Source organism: Jaculus jaculus, chromosome 3 (assembly GCF_020740685.1).
Source record: "Jaculus jaculus isolate mJacJac1 chromosome 3, mJacJac1.mat.Y.cur, whole genome shotgun sequence".
Lineage (NCBI taxonomy): Eukaryota > Metazoa > Chordata > Mammalia > Rodentia > Dipodidae > Jaculus > Jaculus jaculus.
The window spans coordinates 94,587,780-94,611,840 of record NC_059104.1 but is presented as its reverse complement, the minus strand read 5'-3'; the positions used below and the strand labels follow the sequence as shown (position 1 = coordinate 94,611,840).

At 52.8% G+C, this 24,061-nt stretch overlaps 1 protein-coding gene across 1 annotated transcript in view; it reads right to left on the bottom strand.

The window, feature by feature from the left end:
• Positions 1-5,840, bottom strand: part of Nectin1 (nectin cell adhesion molecule 1) — a 70,751-nt gene extending 64,911 nt beyond the window's left edge. The window contains exon 1 of the mRNA XM_004667358.2: positions 5,682-5,840. Coding sequence (XP_004667415.2) covers positions 5,682-5,760 — 79 coding nt within the window. The 5' untranslated portion in view covers positions 5,761-5,840. The remainder of the gene's footprint in view (positions 1-5,681) is intronic.
• Positions 5,841-24,061: the final 18,221 nt, after the last annotated feature.

Below are 24,061 nucleotides of genomic sequence, written 5' to 3'. Positions count from 1 at the left end.
TGCAACTTTGGGGGCGAGCAGGGGCCGAGTCCCAACCCCAGGCTGCTACCGTGCACACTCCAGATGGGCAATGGAGCCCCAGCTGGGCTGCAGCCAGGGAGCGAGGCGGGTGCCGGGAGCGCTCTGGGCAATGTGCTATAGAACAAAGGCAGCCCCAGCACCTGCTGCTGATGCAGCACTAGCTCCCCAAGGGGCTGGCCCGGGCAGGTGCCTGCAGCCAGCCAGGCCACCTGAGTCCCCCTACCATGGCGGCCATTCCCAAGTGGTTGTACCATCACGTCCAAGTGTGGGCATGGACTCATTCCCCAGAGCAGCACCAGGTTGGAGGCAAGAGAAGTGAGGTTGGCAGTGGGCATGCAGCTGAGTGGCTCTTTCTGACCACGGTACTGTGCCATGTGCAGACAGGAGCAGGGCCATTCCCAGGAAAGGCACAGTGGGGGGCAGAAGCTGCCATTCTTTGCAGCATCTGAATCACATGCTAGTCGTGGGCTGGGTACCTCTCATTCATTATTCTCCAGCTCTTCTTCACAAACCTTGTGGATGGATCTACGTCAACAGAGACCGATTTTGCAGGTGGGAAAACTGAGACCATCAAAGCCTTTGCCATCATCAACAGAGCTGAGACTCCAACTCAGCCAGCCTCACTTTGCAGTGTTACGATGCTGGGCTACTGACGTCGGGTGCCAGGCTGCAGGGAGAGAAGCCAGTGACCTGCTTCCTCCCCAGGAGACGGGGACAGGCACCACTTCTGTGTGCTCCTGATAATGCAAACCTAAAACCTCTTCTGACTCTTCTCCAGGATAAACCTGGGATTATCCATGGCCCTGTAGACTCTTCAGTCTAACACAAAGGTTTTGTATCTGTTCTGGGTACCTCTGTGGCACTAGGTTCACCTTTCCTCGTGGAATGGGTCAAGGTTCAGTTAGTAAGTCTTGTATTTTTGTCTCATATTTCTTCTCTTTTCCTTATCTTCTGGTTCCAAATAGCACCAAGAGTCTGGAGCTTAAAGGGTTAACTGGACACAGGGGTGTTATCTGCAGCTCAGGGCATTCCCTGTGCAAGGTGATCCCAGCGCAGATCTTAAGTTACTGCCTGTCCCGGCCAGTGCATCTGCTGCAGCCTCTGCAGACCTGCTCTATGGAGTGGGTTGGGCAATCTGGGGGACCATCTCCCCACTGGGCTTGAGCACAGAGTGCTGGGCTTCTGAGACAGCCATCTCCTCAGTACTTACCCCTCATTCCCACTTTTCTTTTTTTTTTTTTTTTCTGTTTTTTGAGGTAAGGTCTCACTCTAGCCCAGGCTGACCTGGCATTCACTATGTAGTCTCAGGGTGGTCTTGAACTCACAACGATCCTCCTACGTCTGCCTCCCTAGTGCTGGGATTAAGGGCGTGCGCCAACACACCCCACTCCATTCCCACTTTCCTAACAAGTGGGCTCTTGCTTTCTGCTGCTCAAACCTGGGATGCTTCGAGGCACATGCATGTTGCTGACCTGAGTACCCACGTGGCTCTGCAGGAATTGTTGGAGAAACCAAAGACTCTGCTCATGCCTTTTTTTTTTTTTTTTTTTAAAGCCACAATGTGCTACTCACCCATGACTCTTTCTCCCAAGTGCCCGTGAAGGAAGCAAAGATGCCTGATTATTAGTCAAAACCCTGTCTCCCTCAGCTCCCTGCACTGCAGTCACTTGGGGATCATGAGAGCCCGAGGAACAGGCCAGGCCTGTTAACACTGGACTCTAGTGCTGCCCTGCTGACAAGGGAGACGAGAGAGGAAAGGTCTCGAGTGCTCCCCCCGCCCAAGGGTGCAGGTGAAAGTCAAGGGTAGCGTAGAACGAAGCGCCACCCAGACTTCCTACTCCCAAAGGCTCCAGATCTAGAAGCTTGCCCTGGAAGGTGCTGGTCGAGGACAACTCCCTGGTCTTCTCCCAAAGTCACCCTCATGGACACTGAGATAGACACTGAGGCTTGGAAACCCCATGCCATCCATCCGACTGCCAAAAGAAATCAGTTATGTGTGAAGATGCATTTGATATTCTATATTTACAGCCCTGGTCTCACAGCGACCCGCATCTATGAGTAAACACACCTCTCCCTCCCAGTCCTCACAGACCTGTGTTTGCAAGAGTGAAGCGTGGGTGACCCGCACTGTCACACAAAACCCTGCACACGTGTGTGCACATGCCCACTCTAGACCAAAGGAGACCCTGTCAGACACATCAGAAGCTAAGTTCCACATCCGACGAGAGTCCATCCGTTCTTGCCTGGTGTGCTGGCTAGTGTTCAAAGTTGAAAACAATGATAATCAACCCAACAGGTGCTTGCTGTAGACACCTCTCTGTCCTCCCCTTCCCCAGGTCGGAGGCGTTCCATTCCCCAGATTAACCAGGAAAGATACAATCAGAAAAACCGAAGCTTCGGTCACACCTCCCTTGGGTGTTTTCTATCTGTGCTGAACAATGAACATTAGTCAGCTGCTAAACAATGGCAGCATCATAGATGCAGCAACTGGAGCTGACCCTTCGCCCCTCCAGCCTGGCCCTCTGGCTCAGCTGGGGCCCAGCCATGCTGGCAGCCTACAACTGGGCCCACAGGCCGGGCAGCCCAGCTGGTGGCCCATGTGGACTCACTGTGTAGAACCAAGTGGCCGAGGAAGGAACTGATCCCTTGGTCCCAGCCTGTGTGAGGGAATCGGGGGCTATGTGTCCCACAAGAGGACCTAGTCGAGGTTCAAGAGGCGACTTCAGGGTCACTCAGCCAGGGCTGCCGGGCCCAGGCTTGGCAGTGTTGCTCCTCCCTGCCAGCCTTGAAGAGAGGGCCTTGAATCTGACTCCAACACGCTCTCCACAAGGCTGCCTGACAAACAGGCCTGGAGACAGCCATGCATCACACTGCACGCTCAGGCTAGCAGAATCAGTGTCACCAGTGAGCCCAAGCACAGCACAGTCTATGAGAAAAGGGGAGAGAGGAAAATAACACAGCAGCCTGACCCTGGGGGCCTCCAAGGAAACCACCATGACGGAGACCCCCGTGCTCAGGCAGCCAGAGGGGACCGCTGTGGCCTGAAAGGGCTTTGTAAGGTGTGTTTGACACCTAGGGTGTGTGTTCTCTTTTTCAGACCAAAGGTGTGGGGAAGCCAATTAGGGAGGGTGTGGTGTAGGTGGGACACTGCTTCCCAGGCAGCTTCTCCACCAAGACCAACCGACCTCCTCCTCCTCAGGCAACCACCCTCTCTGGGCCCCACTGACCCCCTCTCCAAAGTTAGCACCTTGGAAGGAGCCATGGACTGTCATCTCTAGAAACAAAGAGAAGCTTCTGGGCTCTCCCACCCTGCTTATACTGTCTGGTAGTGAAGCATTTCTGTGTGTACACTTTTGGAACGAGACTGGGAGGGTTGGGAAGTCAGGGGTCATCGCGCACACAGGCAGATCATCCCTGCAGGCTCCCTGCCGTAGCCGTAGCCGAGAGAGCCTGGAAAAGAGCAGCAGACTGGCAAGTCCCCAGAGAGGGGCAGGGGCAGGGGCAGGAAGACACTGAAGAAGGGTGAAGAGAGGTGCAAAGTGGGGGGGCAGGCTGACAGCGGGGCCTCAGGGTTTCCTTGGTCTAAGGATCAGGTTGGGTGCCACCATATCCCACCTGCTGTGGAGAAAGCAAGCAGAGGAGGGAGCAGGCCCAGGGGCACCGGGGTGAGGAGCTGGGTGAGTCCGGGAACTTTGGCTGCCTCTGATGCACCCGTCCATCAGTGACAATCAATGGAAGAGCACTTATTAAATACCTGTCTCGTCTGTGCTTCCATTCTGGGCATTTTATCCCCTAAATTGTGTGTGTGTGTGAACATCTACGTTGAACTGGGGGGTCACTCTCCCATTCCCATCTCCTGAGTGGGTGAAGCACAGCAGGCCTCTTTGCTCCCCCCAAAGATGGAATCAACCACCCTTCAAAACTGGGGAAACAGAACAACAGGGGTGAGCTTGCCATTCACCAAGCCCTCTGGCCCTTTGTCCATCCCCGGATTAAGTTAACCCCTCGTGTGCTGGAAACCTCCCAGCAAGCTCCCCTTCCTCTTGGTTTCAGATACAGACCTATGGATTTTAAAGGCGCCACAAGCCTAACCCCTGGTGGCTAGAGCCTGTGCTATTGCTTGGGTGCACACTGCTGCTGAGCGTGGAAGAAGACCTCTCACTTCCACACAGACCGAGGTGGGAGGAAGGGGGATCACCCATACTGCTAGGAAGTGGACAGTGACATCTGGAGGTTCCCTTTCCCTGACATCCAGGAGAGGAGTACTCCAGGCTGCATCCCGGTACTTGCTACCCCAAATGGGATTTCCTGAGGGACAAGTGCGGAGCCCCAGCAACAGAGCTGGCTGGCAAAAGGGGACAGAAGTAAGGAAGGCCAGGCTTCTGCCTTCCAGGAGTGCACCCAAGTCGCACCTGGCCAGCCAGGCTGGGCCCTAGCTCACAACAGTCGGGCGGGTCTGGGAACTGAATATTCTTAACCGGGAGGAACTCTGTATTCCAGCCCTCTGTTTTGTCACCTCAAGGCAAGGACCACGTGCTCCAATCAAGCTCCCCCTATCATCCCATCCCCAAATCCCATCTTGCTAGAGCCAGAGCTCATCTCAGGTTTCTTCCCAGAGGGCTACAGTGCCCCTTCCCCCACCTTGACTCACATTGGTGTCTTGCTGGCAGCCCAGCTGCTTCCCCAGGGACACAAGGGGTTAAATCCGGGCGAGGGGACTCGGTAGGATTTGCCTCCTAAACGCATTTTCCAGTTCATTCCCCAGCACAATATGCCTGGGCCGGTCCCAGCCTCCGCCCCCACCCCACCCGTCCGAAAGGGCCACCACGGGCCACCCCAGGGTCGGGAGCAGGTTTAACCCCCGGGCTGCCGGCAGCTGGCACCGAGACGAAAGATAACGCGGGAACCCTCGGGAAAGTGGGTCATGCAGTACCGGGCTGGCACAAAGCCCGTGGTGCCTACTCCGGGGAGAGCCCCTGGCTTTGGACGCGGAGTTCCAAGGAGGCGCTCAGTGCCCGCGCAAGGCCGGGAGTTGGCGATGCCAGGCTTCACCCTCCAGAAAAAGGAACCGCAGGTGAGCGAGAAACCGCCTCTGCCGCAGGAGAGCGCCCGCTGCGGGGCGATGTGGGACCGGAGGGGTCCGAGCGCTCCACTCCGGCTGGCAAAGGGGCCGCCAAAGAAACGAAACCCCCTGCCGCCCAGCAAACCCACAACCCACCAGCTCGGAGACTGACGCCCTCCCCCTGGGGCTGTTGTCTCATACCCCGAGACGGTGATTACGGTGATTATTTTGCATTTATGTAACATTCAGTGTTTCCAAACTGCTTCTCGAGCTGAGAACTGGTTATTAAATAAATAGAACGCTATTACATATTATTATTATTATTGTGAGGAACTGAGCGGAGAAAGTGCTTTCTTGCTACACGGAGACGTGCATCCGACTGCTTCCCTGCAGGGCAGGCGGTGGGGTTTCTCAGCCTCCCTTTCTCAGCAGTGCCACCTCCTGCCCCCTCCCCTTACCCGAGCCGTGCCCCAACTTTTCGGGCTCCGTTCACTCCCGGGCAACGCAGTCGTGCCCATCGCCCAGTTCCCGGCCCCGGAGGAGACTCCGGTTGGGTTGGGCGGAGGTGGGTGGGGGCGGTGGAGGTGAACACGCTTACCTGGGAGGAAGAAGGCGGTCAAGCCGAGCGCGAGTCCCCACCAGCGTCCAGCGGCGCCCGCGAGCCCCATCCGAGCCATCGGGAGCCGGGGTCCCGCGAGAGGGACGGCGAGGAGGACGCTCCTCGAGCTCCAGAAAGCAGCCCGGAAGACGAGGGCGGATGGCCGGCGGTCGGCGGGCTCTCGGAGGATCCAGGTCAGCCGCCGCCGCTGCCGCCGCCGCCGTCGTCGTCGTCCGGGGCGGGGTGGGCTGGGTGGGATCAGCACGGCCGCAATCCGGGGCCCGGGCGGCCGAGGGCTCAGAGCCTCGGCAGATGCCCGCCGCAAGTTGCACGAGTCATGCCCCCTTCGCCTCCCGGGCTCTCCTCCCCGCGCCGGTCCCCGCCCTCTTCTTCCACGCAGAGCTGGGCTGGGGAGAGGGACCCACCCCCGGCGCGCCCGGCAGCCCCGGCGCAGGCTCCCGGCCCTCGGCGCGCTCACACCCTCGCGCTCGGTTCCAACTTGCAGGCGTCCATGGTCGGTGGGGCTCGGAGGGCGGCGGGACGAGTCCCCGGGCGGCGAGAAGTGCTCCGGGGCCCAGGCGGCGGCGCGCGGTTCGCGGCTCGAGAGACCGGCTGGCCCTCGAAGCTCGGGCGGGCGCGGGGAGATGGAGCCGGGCGCGCCGCGCTTCCCCTCGGCTCGCTCGCTCGGCCGGCTGCGGACGATCCGCAACAACGTGGAGCTAAGCTGCCCGGGCGCCGGGGCGAGCCGCGCTCTCCGCTCTCCCTCTCTTTCTCCCACTCGCCGAGCTCCAGCCTCTCGCCCGCTCTCCCGTGATGTCAGCCCCGGGGGGAGGGGTTAGCGTTAACCCCCTCCTGGCTCCCACGCGCCCAGCCCAGCCCAGCCCAGCCCAGCCCGGACCCGGCCGGCCGCCGCCCGCGCGCCCGCGCCTCCCGGCCCCGAGGCGGAGGCCGACTCGAGCCTGGCAGTGGGGTCTGGCTCCGGCCCCCACGCTCGCCAGATGCCCCGGCGATCTCCTTTCGGCCGCCGACCGGGCCCGGGAGCCCGCTGCCCTCCTTCGGTCGCTGACAAAGGGAGGCAGTGACCCCTAGTGGCCGGCGCGGGGGACAAGCTGCTCGGCAGGGGTGGAGTTAAGATGGGGCGGGGAGGGAGGGGGGCGACGACCAGGAGCCGTGTGAACACTAGCATTGTCCGAGCTCCAAGGGTTTCCCTAGCCCTCTTTTCCATCCCTGGGCCCATTTCACAGACGAGAAAATAAAGGCCCGGAGCAGGGAATGACGACCGGGCTTGGGCACAAAGAGTCAGGGCGCAAACTAGAACCTAGGAGGCAAAGCGTCCTCTCTTCCCCAAGGTCTGGACACCCGATCGATCGAGAGGCAGCTCTGCCGGGGACCTGCGAGGAGGCGGGTAGAAGGCATTAGAGGGTGAGGTCGATTGTAGCTCAGGTTTCTGGTAGGGCTTCTCTTATAATCCCCACTGCCTTCAGGGGTTCCATGTCGTCGTCCTCCCAAGAGACTACGAAACCGAGCTTGACCCCAATTGCCTGCGCCTCTGTTCTGCGCGGTTTGTGGGATTCCCGCGAAAGTGGCCAGTCCAGTCCCCGTTCCCAGCAGGGACCGGACTCCCCGCCCCGTTCCGTTCACTACCCACCACATCCGGGTGGAGTTTTGCCAAAGCGATTGCACCTTCAGGGTTCTTGGCAGCCCGAAGTCATCCCTCTGAACCTCCTGTCCCCATCCCTAGTTGGAGAGAGTCAGATAGACGGTCGTACCCCCCTTGTAAAAAGAGAGCCTAGCTCTCCCCAGAGGCCTGACCAGACACCACCTCCTTTGCCCTTTGCCCAGTCCCAAATGCTCAGGGGCATAAGGAAGCTGCCTGTTTCTGATAAAATGTAAATTTTCCTTCCAGAGAGTAGGAGAGCAGGTGGAAGAGGGCAAGGAGGATGACACTTTCCCATTGGGGCGGGGGGAGGGGGCTGCTCTCACGGGACCGCTTTTTATGTTTCGAATATGTAACCCAGGGCTGACTTTGTACCAAAACACTGCCAGACCCGGGAAGACATAGCGTCATTGCATAGTACTTGCCCGAAGGGAGCTCTGCCTCTCAGTCTAGGAGGAGGAGGCCAGAGACACAGATGTCAGGAAGAATCATCTACTACAGCATGGTGTGGCTTTGCAGGGCCACGGGGACCTCACTCAGTCCATCCATAGCAGGGCTGGACTGGAACGGCGTCAGTGGGAAGGGAACGCAGACAGAATCGTATGTCAGACTCAGGCAAATGTGGAAGGGGTGGTCCTCCCAAGACTGGATGGAAGGCAAGGTGAACATCAGAGAGGATAGGGGTCTGGGCCCACAGGGTTGGTCCCAATCTTGGCCAAGGCTGGGGGAAAAGGATAGGTTTATAAAGCTGTCACTCACATCAGGTAGCCACTGGAGGGTTGTAAGCTGGACAATACCATGTCAAGTTTAGCTTATGGTAGTCAGTGTGGCAGCCAGGAGTCTCCCATGTGGCAGATGCTTCAAGGGTTGATGCTAAATTAGGTTCTGTGCTTGTGGCCTTGGGCTCTGTGCCTGACACATCCAGGTGGGTCAGAAGGGCCAATTTCAGATGCACCCACATCTGCTCTTGTCCCCCTATTCTCTCCACACCTGTTGAGAATTCTTGGCTGTGCTGCTGTTGAAATTGGTGTTCAGGGAGAGTGCGCCTGCAGTGGAGGGACATGTCCGCCTAAGGGTGGGCTGGGTGGAGAAGATAAGTAAGTGGCAGAGGCAGTATGTCACGCAACCCAGGTGACCCACATGCAGGAAGAAGAGGTGAGTGTTGACTATGGTCCTGAAGGATGAATCCGATTTGGACCAAATGAGACCCAAGAGAATTTCAAGTGGACCGAACAGCTTGTGCAGGTATGTGGAGGTGCATGGAGATGGGAATGGCAGATGGTCTGCGTTGTTATGTATTTGGAAGATGTAAGGAAGAAAGGGTCAGGCAGTTTGTAGCCAGATTGTGAAAGGTTTGAAAAGTTCCCTTCAGTGATGGGAAGAAAGGCAGGAGGGCAGGTTGCGGTCCCCATTCTTTAATCAAGGAGTCCAGGCATCACTCCTGTTTCTTTTAGCTATCATATCCCAGCCAGCACTAAGGCAAACCCTGTTGACTCTGTCTTGTCTATATCTTATAGCTAATAACATTTCTCCAGTTCCGCTACAGCGCCCTATGTTTTCTCATGACTTCTATGTGTTCCTTACAGCACCCTCTGGCTAGAGCACACTGAAATGAACGAGCAAAACATACTTAGCAAGTTCATAGGATTCGGGATCCAAATTCCTTTAGTTTCAATTTTTTGAAATGGGATTTCTTGTAGCCCAAGTTGGCCTCAGACTTGCTGTGTAGCCAAGGCTGGCCTAGCACTTCTGATCCTCCTGCACTATAACTACAAGTATGCACCACCACAGCCAGCTCTGGTTCAACTTCTTCCCCAACCCTTTGGCTTTTCGAGGTAGGGTCCCACTCTAGGCCAAGCCAGGCCAACCTGGAATTCACTTTGTTGTCTCAGGGTGGCCTCGAACTCATGGTGATCCTCCTACCTCTGCCTCCCACACGCTGAGATTAAAGGCGTGTGCCACCATGCTCAGCAGATTCAAAATTTTTTTTAAATTATTTATTTATTTATTTGAGAGCGACAGACACAGAGAGAAAGACAGATAGAGGGAGAGAGAGAGAATGGGCGCGCCAGGGCTTCCAGCCTCTGCAAACGAACTCCAGACGCGTGCGCCCCCTTGTGCATCTGGCTAACGTGGGACCTGGGGAGCCGAGCCTCGAACCGGGGTCCTTAGGCTTCACAGGCAAGCGCTTAACCACTAAGCCATCTCTCCAGCCCCAGATTCAAATTTTTAAATGCCAGCTCTGACTCCTCAGTAGCTGTATCTTTGGACAAGTGATTCCTGTAAAATAGGAGTAAATAACAGTGCCAACCTCGTGGAGTTGTGAGGATGAAACATGGAACATACTTGGAACAGTGCTTGGTGTACAGGGAAAACTGTTTCAGTGTTAGTCATCATTCTTGTAGTCTGTCTCTTCACATTTAATTTTTCTTTTCCTTGTCAGAGAGATACAAACTGTACACATGTTTTGTGTGTACATTGCATTCCAATTCTATAACTATTAAAGATGTCCTGTTATGAAATAATTTTGGATTTACAAATGAATTGCAAAGGTAAATACAGAACTTTTACATGACTCCATCCATTTCTCTAAATGATAATGGCTTATATATGACATTTGCATTAAAACTAAGAAATTAACATTAGTATGCCACCATTAACTGAACTTTTATTTTTTAATTTTTTAATTTTATTTTTTATTTTGGATTTCTCCAAGTTTTCTATGAGTGCCTATTTTCTGTTCTAGGATCCAACCCAGTTACTGCATGGTATTTAGCAGCAGGCGATCTTCTCCTTCATTTTTTAAAGTTGTTTTCTTATTTATTTATTTGCAAGGACAGCGAGAGAGAAAGGGAGAGAACAAACACACCAGGACCTCTAGCAGCTGTAAATAAACTCCAGATGAACGCACCACTTTGTGCATCTGGCTTTTCATGAGTACTGGAGAATCAAACCTGGGTCATTAGGCTTTGCATGCAAGCGTCTTAACCACTGAGCCATGTCTTCCGGCCTGGGATGATCTTCTGATGCAAATAATAGATCAAAGCCTGAGAACCCTTCCTTGTGCTACCAGACTCTCCAGCTTCCAGGGCTAACGAGCAAGGCCCACAGGGCTCCTGCTTTTCTTTGCAACTCCCTGCCTTTCTGCCCCAGGGCTTTGAGTAGGAGCCACGGGCATTCGTGAAATGTCAGCTACCCATCTTGCCTCGTCCACGCTCTTTCCCTTCCTTTTGGCCAGCTACTTTTTCCTTAGGGCTCAGTTTACATGTGTCGGTTCCTCATGGTGCCCTGTCTCCTCTATACTCCTATGGCTTCCTTTGCACCCTCACAACCACTTCGGTAGTCATTTATGATGCTCCATTTACTTCCCAGTGGGCTGTTGGCTCCCTCAGGGTAGGGATTGTGTCTGCCTGACTCTCTCCTGTATGCCTGGCACCAAGAGCATACCTCGTTCCCAATAAGCACATAATGAGAACGTAGTCAATGACTTGGGCCCCATGCCACTTTCTGCCAATCACCTCCTATTTCTCAGCCTCAGTTTTCTCATCTGCAGGCTGAGGAAGTTCATGGGCTCACTGGTTTTCAAATTGTATTTTGACAGCTCTAGAATTCCACTGGTTCCTCACTTCCTGCTTCACCAAAATGTCATGTTTAAAAAGCATAGTTTCTAGGCACTGTAAACACTGGACTTCTGAGAAGGATTCTTCTTAATGGATTTTGAAGATTTGGCTGTTTAAAAAGTTTGAGAGACTCCTGACAGATTATGGCATTTGTGTGTTATGATTCATGGTTTTACAACTTCATCATTTTTCTTTTTCTTTTTTTTTTCTTTCAGGCAGTGGTGAGCCATTGAAGATTTGTGAACAGAGAAGTGCTTATTGGAACTGTGCTTTCAGGAGCCGAATCTGGCAGCAACATGGGTAGGATGGACAGCTGACGATTGGTCAGTGCAAGAGGAGGGAGAGTGGTTGTCATGGAAGCCAGTGCGAAGAGACTTTAATGGAGGAGGAGGAGGAGGAGGATGTTGCCAACAGTGAGAGCTGCTGCAGATGCAGGTGAGGATTAGGAGGGGTCTTTGGAAACAGTGGCAAAATACTAGCGACTTCTGAGAGAGTGACGTTGGATGCCAAGCAGGGGCAGAACCCAGATTAAGTGGTGGTGTGGGGAGAGGAGGGCTGGAGAGATGACTTAGCTGTTAAGGCCCTTGTCTGGGATGCTTAAAGACCCAGGTTTGATTGCCCAGTACCCATGTAAGCCAGATGCCCATGGTGGCGCATGAATCTGGAGTCCGTTTGTAGTGGCTGGAGGCCCTGGCATACCCTTTCTCTCTCTTTCTAATTCTCTCTCTCAAATAAGTTACTTTTAAAAGGGGGAGGAGCAAGTGGAAGCTACAGGGGTTTTGTTTCTGAGAAGTTTGGTGGTGACAAAGCGAGTGAGATGATCAGAATCTTGGAGAGGGTTAGCAAGATGGGCCAAGGAGCTTAGTTTTTCCTTTTGGATGAGCACATGGAAGAAGGGAGAGAGGGCATAATTTATGAGCGAATCCCAGAGAGGGCTGCATGACAGGACTGAGGGTGAAAAGGAGAAGAGGCATGCAGCTCTGAGCCCGGAAGAAAGGTGAAGAGAGCAGAGGAGGTGGAAGTTTTGGGGAGAAAAGCGGGGCCTGAGTAGTAATAAGGTCACTGCGGTGAAGTGTGAGCTGAAATTACCTGAAGAGAGAGGCTGGGAATAGTTTCAGGTTTCACAAATGGGGAGGGCCCGACAAAGCAAGAGATAAGATAGTGATTGCCCAGCACCTGTACAGCAAAGGAGCCCATGGTGATCTGTGGACCTCCCCAAGGAAGTCAGCACCTGGGGTATCTGCTTAGGGAAAGGAGGTTTCAATTTAGTCTGGGGAAAACTGTTTAGGGCTCCAAGCTGACCAACACGAACATGAAGTCATTGCCACTTTTCTGCAGAGGCTGTGTGGTCCATGGACCAGAGATGCTCTTGCTGGGACTTGGCCCTGGTATGGAGTCTATCATGCCCCACGTCTCCTCCTGGCCCTTATACCTGACTGCTGCAGGTATGGCAGGCCACTCCAAGAATGGGGTTGCTGGATGTGCCTTTCTCTAGCCCGGAGTTAGAGGCAGCCAGGACGGCAAGGTGGTGACCAACAGAGACCTGCCCTGAGGAAGGGCCCATCCCAGGAAGTCCTCCAGAGTCCTCAGCTTCCCTAGGCTCTTTCAGGCAGGCAGCTGTGGGGCTTGGAAAAGGCCCAAAGTCAACACAATAATGACTTCCCCTCCCGGCCATCTCCCAGGCCCTCTGTGTCATTCAGTAATTGGCTAATAAAGCTTACTTTGATGTGAGGAGAACCCTATGAAATCCCCAAGGTTTCCCCAATGCCCTGAAATCTGTTGGTAGATGATATGTTGGAGTGGTATGCTAGCTTCCTACGGAGTGCCCTCTTCTTGGGACCCCCCCCCCCAGTCCTCACTGTGAGGTCAGCTGAGGGCAAATGGAAAAAGAGCAGGAGGAAGGATTCTACAGAGCAACCATGGCCAAAGCTCTGACCAAACCCCAAAGATGGTCCATTTGCATAGGTACCCCCTTCCCTCACCTGACAAGCCAACATCACCCCAGGCCATACTCCTGGGGGGAGTTGGAAAACCATATCCCATAATTACTGTTATCATCACTGTGGTAGCTGCGGTGATTATGATGGTGCCTGTGTATCCCACAGTGCTTAGCAACACTTAATTATTGTTATTTCTACATAGATAGCTGTAGAGCCTTCCCATCGCCATAGCTGCCATTGCTCTTGGGGACAGATCAGCTGAACACAGCTGCATCCCCCCTCACCCCGACAGGCCCAATAGTCTATTTTGTCAAAGGGGAACCAAGATGGCTAACATTAGGTCAGCCCTCCCTTGTGTCCAGGAATGTCCAGGTATCTCCATAGCTGGTGAGACTAGAATCCCATCTTTTATTAATCTTATATTTATCTATTAATTATTTATTTATTTGCAAGGGGGGGAGAGAGTGCCTTGGGTGGGAGTTCTTAAAGGTCTACCATGTGCCTGGAAGAGGGCAGCATGAGGGTCTTAGAGACCATTGAGCTTCTGTCATTAGAATGAGGGGAGGCTGGCAGAGTTTCAGTGGGAGGAGGCCAAAGGGAAGAGGGCTTTGAGAAAGGAGGAGGACACTTCATTCTCTTATACGTAGAGGTCAGGGTAGTTATGCAGAGGGACTTGTTAGCCAGAAGAGCCATATGAAGTTTAGCAATGGAACTTGTTAGAGCAGGGTACCAGGTCCAGCTCCTTCCTGGCCAAGAAAGCACGCTGTGGATGTTTGCTCTGGGAGAACAGAGCTCAGGCCGAGGCCTCGGAGCCATGGATCTTATCCTTGTAGGGCATCAACCTTTGCCAGGAATTATCTGAGGAAAGCCACGTCCCCCTGTCCTAAAGCCCACGTACTCTGCACAGGGCCCGTATCAACACAGTGAGTGACTGAAGCCCAGACGGGGCTGTGAGTTAGGAACTCCTGCTGAAGGAGGGGTCCTTTTGCAGAGGTTGTAGCCTTGAGACAAGGCTCTCTGTGACCTGGCCTAATGAGGGGCATTGGTGACAGAGAATCTCAGAAGAGGAAAAACCAGATCAGGTTTCTATAGTGCAAAATGAAAAAGAGCAAGTACCGCTCATACACCATCTTATAATTCTGTAAAAACCAGCCCCTACGGGGAGAAAAATGGGAAGGCAACAGGGAGGAAGGAAATAATTTGTGGGTGAAGATTTTTTATTTTAATTTTATTTAAAAATTTACTTTACTATTATTATGAAGTTACTTTAACCATAGATTTAATTTTTCTGTATTATGAAAAGTGCTTTTCCTGCAGAAATGAGTAACTGAATTATATTTGATTTAGGTTAATATTAAATGCCTGGCACTCTTTGAGCATGTGCTTCTGAGAAGAGGTACTCCAGGAGGGTGGCAAGTGGGTTGGGGTGACATCCAGAGGGTTAGCAATGCTCATGCAGGTAGCTGAATTTTGAGGACCTGGACACCCTGCATTGTTCTGTTGCTTGAGGGCTAGCCATTCAAGGGAGGACAACCTTGTGACCTGACTCCAGGAGGACTGGAGATAGGGCCCTGGGCCTCACATTAGCCACCGTAAGACCTAGAACAACAAGGATGACCCACCATACTGGTCTCTCTGGGACTCGTGAGATCCCAGGATGGATGTGGGACTCACTTTCCCTGCTCAAGCTAGGAAGGTTCTGGGCAGACTAGAACGTCGCTCATTCAATGAGCTATTGCACTTCTCAGAGCCTCAGTGTCCTCACTTGTAAAATGGTACTGATGACTCCCAGGATCTTTGTAAGTACGCTGAAAATTCCATTTCTTCTCACCTATTGGAGGTGATGATGATTAGTGGAGGGGAATGCAGGACTGGCAGTGGGGGAAGGATGGCCCTCTCCAGCCTTGAGACCTTAGAGCCCAAGAGCCTGTCCTGATTAACACTATGATTTATATTTAGAGAGCTTAAAGCCATCAGTGTCTCTCCACAGACTAAACAATCATTCATTTAAGAAATATTTATGGGACTAAGGAGATAGCTCAGTGGGTGAGAGTGCTTGCTGTGCAAGCATTAGGTCCTGAGTTCAGTTCACCAGCACCCACCTAAAATGCTGCATTTGGTGGCATGTGCCCATATTCCCAGCGCTGCTGAGACAGACTCAGGGGAATCTATGGAGCTTGCTGGCTACCTAGTCTAGCCAGATCGACGAACTCTAGCTTTAGCAAGAGACTTTGTCTCAAAGAATAAGATGGAGAGTGCCAGAGGAAGACCTCCAATGTCAATCTCTGGCCTCTACATGCAGGTGCACACACATGCAAGCATGTACACACACACACACACACACACACACACACACACACACACACACAAAGTATTTATGGGAAGTAAGTCAATAGATGCTGGTCCAGCATGGTTGAGGCCCTAGGTTCAATATCTACCACTGAGAAAATATGTATTTATGGACCACCAATGACCAGATACTGTGCCCCCTTCCTTTCTAGGACCAAAGTCTAATAGGGTAGGCAGGGATCAAACAAAGAAGTGATATTAGAGGGAACTTATGACTGTGGGCATGTCAGCTGTTCAGAGACCTGTCCCTAGTCCATGGGATCAGGAAGGGTTGGAAAGTGCTTCTGCAGGGGTGAGCAGAGCCTCTGAGGGCCAAAGCCGGGTTAGCCAGGGATGCGAAACTGGAGGCAGGGGCTGGGGCAGGTCAGGCAGGAGGCCCACAGAAGGACCAGATAATAATGTGCTCTCATTATCTATGATTATATCAAGGTGGCTGGGGCCTGGCAAGAAGAGAGCATAAAAGAGGGGCTGAGAACATGTGTGTCCCACCGGATTGGTTTTGTATGCTGCCTCATGAAGTCTGGAGTGAGTTCCCGGGACATCCAGAAGCTGTGACAAGGCAGGAGCAAGCAGGACTCTTTCATCCCTGTCCACACAGCTGTACCTGCCCCCCCCCCCACGTGACTGTGCTAAGATGCCATTCTGAGGCCAGGTGTGGCTTTTTCCTGTCACATTCAGGTCCCCTGAACATGGTAGTGCTGTTTCTGTCTGTCTTGTTCTGAGGACCCTTGAGTCCCACCCATCTGCTGAGCACCTGTGCAGCCTGGAACCTGGCACATCTACGTGGACCTCCGTCTGTCAGGGGCCCTGTCACCTGACGCAGACCGTGACTCCAAAGACCTCAGAGGGCCCAAGCACACCGCTGTCATCCAAGTGCTTCTGTGTGGGCTAGATGACTGCATAGCAATGGCACTCAGGGTCTGCCGAGGTTCACTCAGCCGGGGAGGCTGATAAATAATGAACAGTTATACTAATGGGCCCAGGAGTGGGGACGTGGGTGTGTGTGTGTGCACGCGCGCGCGCACATACACACGCACGCGCACGCGCACACACATTTGGACTCCCTGGCATTTATGTTCACATGTCCATTGCAATTCAGGCCAAGCACACGGAGATCATCCCTGCAACCTGGGTGAGATGGATAGACTCTACATGCCATTTGATTCATCTGAGATTTGCTCCTCCAACACTGACTTACCTGGGTTGCAAACACTGTCTATACAGCCGCAGTAGATGCCTGCCTAATAAGCTGGCCTACAGGGCCTCTCATGTCCTTACAGACATGCCATGGGGCTAAAAAAGGCACATCCATAGCAAGTGATTAGCTCAGTGCCCGGCAGGTGGGAGCTGGGCATTGTATTTTAATATGATATTATTATGATTATATCAAGACATGTTAATATGTGCACACATACTCCCATACACACATAACATTGCTTTACTTACTGCCTTCAGGAACAGAGGCAGATGTGAAAATTCTACCTTTGCACAGAACCCAAGCCCACAGCCAAGCTCTTCCTCAGCCCTGCAGGTTGTCATCATTTTCTCTCCGTGTTGCACTTACACAATCATAACAGTGATAATAATCATAGCAAAACCAGGCTGGCCGATTGCTTTATGTATTTCCAAGGCCTTTCAGGTCTGTAATCTCATTCGGGCCTCACAGCCGCCTAAGGGGCAGGTGGGTGGAACAGGCAATATTGTTCCACTTTTAGGGCTAAAGAACCCGAGCCAGGGAGGTGAAAGTTCACCATCTGGGAGGTAGCCTGTAGCCCAGAACTGACTTCTTGGTGGTGAGCGTCCCTCGGCCCTCAGATGGTGGTTTGATGGCTTCCAGCCCTCATTATGAAAAGCAGTGGCCAGGGCAGACCTGCTGGTGTCTTGATTCCTGGTCAAAACATTTCCCCGAGTCAACCTTGGTTGAGAAGTGGGAATTGGAGGCAGATAAAGGGAAACCGCCATCATTAGAAATCCCATAAAGTCTCATTTACAACTCCCTGTCAGATGAAAGCAGCAATTGAATGTGTTGGAGGAAAAGCAAATACTGATTTCCTTTAGGACACCCAGCCAGCCTCAGACAGCTGATCCCAGAGACCTGGAAGGGGCTGGGGGAGGTGCCTGTCCCATCGGGACCCTCCCAGCTCTGTGTACTTTCTCTCCCTTCTGCCTAGGCTGCTTATGGGTCCTGAGGCTATGGTTCAAAGGAGGAGAGGAAGAAAAGACCAAGAAGGGGTAACCTGTCCCTCAGAGGCTCCTCTTCTACACTTACAGGGAATATGCCTCTTGGGCTGAGTCCCAAGATGGTGGCATATCCTTGTCACCCTGCCTCCTATCTGGCTGGACAGAAATGTGGGATAGATCGCAAAGTCCAGAACACCTGCCTGTCATGTCAAGTCCTCTTTGAAGGCCAGGCCCATAGAACCTTTGAAAGACCATGAGGGCAACTCCTGTCAATGGCTAGTACCCAGTACAGAGGTGGCCTGAAGGTGAAAGGACAAGGAGGACAATTGTCACTTCTTTTGTTGCTGCTTCTTGCTGGTTTGTCATCCTTTTGGGCTTCAGTTTCTGCACACGCACCGTGGGGACAGTAGAACCAAACTCATGGCAACGCTGTGAGAACTAAATGAGAGGAGGTATGCAAGAGCCCAGAACAGTGCCTAGCAGACTGCTGGGCCCCACTATGTCAGGCCCCATCCCTGGCATTGGCTGTGTCCCCGGGAATGCTTATCTGCTGGCAAGGCAGCAAGATGGCCTGGGCATGAGGCATGTCTCCAGCCTCCTGGGTGTGTGCTGGTTGTGGCTGGGAGGGAGGGAGGGAGGAGGGAGGCGCAAGGAGGGGACATCTGTTTGACACTCTTGTCAGCATCCGTTACCTGGTGTGTATTTTCCCAGGAGCTGATTACATTATAGCATGTGTTGATAAACATTTGGAGTCAGAGCAGAGAAAACTGAGCGGAATGTTAAGCGGGTGGTGGCGTGGTCGAGAGATACTGAGAAAAGGCTGGCTAGATGAGCTGCAAGAGGTGACAGGGGCCCCGTGGAGGCATTTGTCCATCTGATCTCTTCTCTCCTTCACCAGTCTGTGCCCACAGCAGAGCATTTGGACTTGGCCCCACAGTCAGCATCTATAGTGGAAGAAGTGTATGATCATGATTTCCAATCTTTGCTCTGCTGCAGGTGGGCGTGTGGACTACTTCCTTACCTCTCTGAACCTCAGACTCCTCTGTAAGGTGGGTTTCACGTCCATTCCATAGTGAGACATGAAGACTAAATGAGGGGCTAGGGAGATGAGTTAGGGTGATGAGTTCAGATTCCCAGCATCCATGTAAATGCCGGTGTGCTGGTGCAAGCTGGAAAATCCCTGCAGTGAGGAGGTGGAAACAAGAGGATCCCTGGGGCTTCCCTGGGTAGCTATACTGCAAAACGGTGAGCACTTGGTTCACTGAGAGATTGAGGCACTCGATATCAACTGCTGGTCTCCTCATACATGCGCACACATATGCATATGCATCTGCACATACATGCGCTGACATGTACACACACAGAGACATACACACGTGCACACGCCACCACATGCCTGCCACATGGAATTGAGCTCTTTCCCTCCGTTCCCAGTTTACCTGGAGGAAGACAGTCCTCTGGATGCCAGACAACCCTTTATCATTTCTGTGAAAGACTGGTGTTTTTCCCCACGTAGAGTTCCTTCCATCTCTGGCTGGCCTGTAGCAGGTGGCCCTGCTGAGAGTGGAGCGCACCTATGGCTTCAGGACCTGGGTGCTGAGACCTTTCCCCCTGGGCATCAAATCCAGAACACAGGGCCTGCGTCTGCCTGGTCACAGTGGGATACCCAGGACCAGCGAGGTGTGGGGCGGGAGGGCCAGGATAGCCATCAGAGGTCATCTGTCCAGATCCCCATCCCTGGACGTACGTCTCCCTTGCTTTCCCAACACACCTCACCTTGGTGGAGCTTTGAGTCTGAGGTTGAGGCCTCTTGACGGCCAGGATATGTAGATCCTCGAGGAAGTGGAACCGTCTCTCCGCACAATGTAACAGACGCGTGTACATGAAGGGACAAACCAGTGGGTGTACGAGCATCGTCCCCCTCTACCCTCCTCCCCGCTCCGGGGATCCTTGAATCCGCAGCACCTGCCCGCCCAGGTGCTTCCAGTGCCTTCCATGCAGCTGGACCCTACGTCAGCGGGCCCGGCGCCACCTAGCGGGCGTGGGGAGCGGGGCCTGCGCGTCCGGGTCCCCGGGACCGCCCCACGGCCCAGAGCGACACTGCCCGCGTGGGCCTCGTGTCCTTTGCGGCCAGGGGGCTCGGATACCCTCCGGAGCCTACTCTCCGGGGTTCCGGGCCACCTTCCATGGCAGTAGGCCCAAGTCGGGCTCCGGGGTGTCCCGGAGGCAGCCTCCACCCCTCCCCCACACTGGCTGCCACAGCTCCCGCCTCTCGGCCACAAAGAGGCCATTGATTGGCAAGAGTAGCCTGGCTGTGGCAGGGAAGCTGAGGGGACACACACACACACACACACACACACACACACACACACACACCCCTGGCAGTGTCCATCACCAGGAAGGACAGGCTAGGGAGGCAGTGTGTGGGGAAAGTGCCATACTTCGCGATTGCAGTGCCTTGGTGGCCGGTGCGGGTCCCCTCCTGCCCCGCGCACCTTTGGGTGCATCCCCCCTTCCAATCCTCACCTACCCATCCCACGCTTGATCTCCGCCCCCCAGCAAAGGACATTTAGGGGCCCTTTTAAACATGAGGCTGTTGGGAAGGAGGAACAGCTGCTGCAGTGACAAATACTTTGTGGCAATGCGAGCTGGCTGCTGTGTCTGCCAGGTCCTCCCTAGGGATACCCAGGAGCCTGTGCCAAGAGGAAGCCAGGACTGGTGGTTTCCTAGGGGTCCACTTATGCCCCCATGAGCTGGCACGGTTCCTGCTCCCTGCCCCCGCCTGCCTTCAGCTGGGCATTCATGGCGTCAGGGATAAATGGCAGTGGGTAAGGGTAAAAAGAGTCCTGCGGGTGGCAGGGGAACAGGCTTCTGAACTGCTTCCGCTGGCCACCTGCGACAGTGTGTACAGGAGAGTTGGCTGGGAGGGGCCTGCTGGCTTGCCTGGTTTAGAACACTGTCTACTCCCCAAAGCCAGTGCAGAGAGAACGTTTCCATTCATAAGCAAGGCTGTCCTCATGTGGGTGTCTGGAGATGAGGGTACATTCATTCACATGTTCACAGGTTCCCGGAGTTGGAAAGGATTCTAAAGCCCTCCCCCTTCATTCATGCTAAATGCTCCTCTGGATTCTGCTTGATTACATAGCCTGGTGACTAAAAAGAAAGCTCACTTCTTTTCTAGAAGGTTTCAGGAAACAGCACTCTGACTTCATCACAGCTAGTGCTTACTGAGGACACTTGCTTGAAGTTCCAGAGGCAGGAAATGGCCAGGCTCCAATTCAAAGCCAGGAAGTGTGGCTGTGTTTGGGTTTAATCAGCTGTTGAACAAAATAGCACTACTGGCTGGAGAGGTGCGTGCGTGTGTGTGTGTGTGTGTGTGTGTGTGTGTGTGTGTGTGTACAATACACACAGAGACAGTGAGTGAGCATACATGTGTACATATCTTTTAAATATTTAATTTTTTATTTATTTGAGAGAGAGAGAGAGATGAAGAGGCAGAAGAGGCAGAGAAAAGGAGAGAGTGGGCGCGCCAGGGCTTCTAGCCACTGCAAACGAACTCCAGACACATGTGTCCCCTTGTGCATCTGGCTTACGTGGGTCCTGGGGAATTGAACCGGAGTCCTTAGGCTTCGCAGGCAAATGCCTTAACCGCTAAGCCATATCCCTAGCCCCCATGTGTGCATATCTTCATCGCTATTTCTAGGAAGCAGAACTCCGTGGGATTTATAAGCAACCAAAAGAATTCAGGATAAAAAGTTAAGATCCTTTTTCCTCCTTCACTATCATGATGGATGGGCAGAAACTATTGGCCTGGTGATCCAGTATCCTGGGCTAGGAGCTGACCCAGCGCCGAACCTCTGAGCTGATATAGTAGGGCCCTGAAGGAAGCCAGGCACTCAGCTCTCTCTCTTCACCTGAGCCCAGGCCACATCTACCTTTCTTCACGTTCTTTTTCTTCTCTTTCTCTTCCTCCCTTTCCCAACCCTATCCAACTCTCATTGTCATGTTCATCTTCATCTATTTTTTTTTTTTTTTAATGAGACAGGGCCTCACTCTGTAGCCTAGGCTGGCCTTGAACTCTTGGTACTACCCTTGCCTCAACCTTTCAAGAGCTGGGGTTCTAGGCATGCACCACCTCACCTGCCTGAATTACAATCTTCTCTTCTGCATGTATGTTCAGGCAATGTCTCTGGAAGCTGCCAGACCCAGTCCAACACACTGGCGTGTGGAGTGGTATGGAGTGAATGTGGTGGGTAGATAAGAAATTAATAGGAGAGGGCTGGAGAGATGGCTTAGTGGTTAAGCACTTGCCTGTGAAGCCCAAGGACCCTGGTTCGAGGCTCGGTTCCCCAGGACCCATGTTAGCCAGATGCACAAGGGGGCACATGCATCTGGAATTTGTTTGCAGTGGCTGGAGGCCCTTGCACTCCCATTCTTTCTCTGCTTCTTTCTCTCTCTGTCTGACACTCTCAAATAAATAAAAATAAACAGTAACAACAAAAAAGAAATTAATAGGAAAATTCTGTATTTGTGTTCTACACCAGGCATTGGTTAGGCGGTACACGGTTCACAGAGTTTTATATTCAATTTTCTGTCTAGACAGAGTTTGGGACGAGGCTATCACTTCTCTAATTAGTGCAGGAAGGCTTTCCCAGGCATTGCTTCTGGGAGTCTCCTGCTGTCTTGGCTTTGCCATCTGTCCCCAAGAGTCCCCAAGAATAAGACTTGGGTAGAGTGGGGTGAGGGAATGAACAGAGGAATTGGCGTCAATATATGCAGATTCTGGACCTTGCTTTCACCACCAGATTGCCACATGACCTTGGATACATTACCCTGCTCTTCTGGGTCCTCACTTCTTCCCTTGTAAAATGAAGGGTAAGGTTGGTCCTATCAGGACACTTTAGCAGATCTGTTTCCTGGAGTATTTCAAATCAGGCAGGGCTGAAGTGTGCAGGTGGGCAGACCGGGCGCTGTGACGATCCCTGGCTGAGAGGTCGACACAAGCTGAGAGGCGGTCCACGCACTGCTCACCAGCTCCACGTGCCCCGGGGCGGGGAGCGGGGTGAATCCATGTGGAGAACAGGACACCTTTTGTAATGTGTGCAGACAAGCAGTGTCCCTGTCAGATCCTAATGCAGATTCGCTTTCAGCAGTTGGAGTTGAAGTTGGGGTGCTAAGGGGAGTTTCTCAGAGGGTGAGATGTAAGTGGTGGGTAGAGGAAGGAGCAGTGAAAAGTCGCACTGTCCGTGAATGTGGAAATGGACAATGGGGCAGTGGGAACATGTTAGCTCACAGCTGAACTTCAGAAGAAAGGGAGATTGGGGTAGCAAGGACACTTGGGGCTGCTGGTAGCACCCACAAGTAATAGGTCTTTTGACAAGTCAGGGTGCCCCAGCCCTAGGCTTGGCTCATTCCTCCTCCATCCACTGTCCCCACAGGCAGCTGGTGTGGCAGGGGTGCTCCTTCCCTGAGGTCCCCTCTAGAGGGGCCTGAAAAGTCACCTTCTAGGGGCTCCTGTCTAGCAGACATTCTCCTCTTCAACCCCTGGATTTGAGCTCTGTGTTACTTTCCTTATCACTGTGAGAAAATAATGATGAAAACAACTTTAGGAAGGAATGGCTTATTTTGGCTCACAGTTTGAGGGTATAGTCCACCACAGTAGGGACAGATGGTGGCCAGAGCAGGAAGCGGCTGATCACACTGTGCCCACAGTCAGGAGGCAGAGACTGATGAGTGCTGGTACTCAGCTGACCTCCTCCTTTTCCCTTTTATTCAGTCTGGGAGCCCAGATGTGCCACCCATTCTCAGATTGGGATTTCCCTCCTCAGTTAAACTTCTGTGGAAATATCCTCACAATATTCCCCGAGGTGTTGCTCCTAGGTAATTTTTAGTCTAGTCCAGTTGACAAGGAAGGCTGACCATCATAAGTTCCCCTTATTTTGTCAACATGACACTTGAACATAAAACTTTTATTTTGCCAAGCATGGTGGCACACACCTTTAATCCTAGCACTTGGGAGGAAGAGGTAGGAGGAGAGGATCACTATGCATTTGAGGCCAGCCTGAGACTCCATAGTGAATTCCAGGTCTGCCTGGCTAGAGTGAGACCCTACCTTGCAAAACAAAAACAAAAACTCACCTTTTATTTTATTATTATTATTATTTTCTTAAAAATTGTTTTTGCATACCTGCATGGAGGCCTGATGGATGAACTGTGGGTTGCAGTGGAGACCACCAGAAGATACTAAGACTATGGGACGGCTGCCAAAGAGAGCTTCTGGCTCAGGATGGAGTCTTCCCAGGGCTGTGAGAAGCCCAGCTGGAAGGGTGGAATTGGAACTCCAGAGACTTTTGTTACTGGTTAGAGGTGTCAGACTCAGAGGTATGGAATTTGATGGTTGCTTTGTTTGTTTTAGAACTTGTGTTGGTTCAGTCTTTCTTTGCTATGTCCAATGCCATCTTTTGCAGTGTGAATGTTTACTCTGTGCTGGTATATTCTTTTGGTTTTACAAGATAACAGTTAAAGACCCCGGACTATGGGGAACAGTGTTGGGACTGATAACAATTATGGGGACTTTTAAAGTAGCACTGACTGCATTGCATTTTACATCATGGATGGTCATCAGTTTATGGG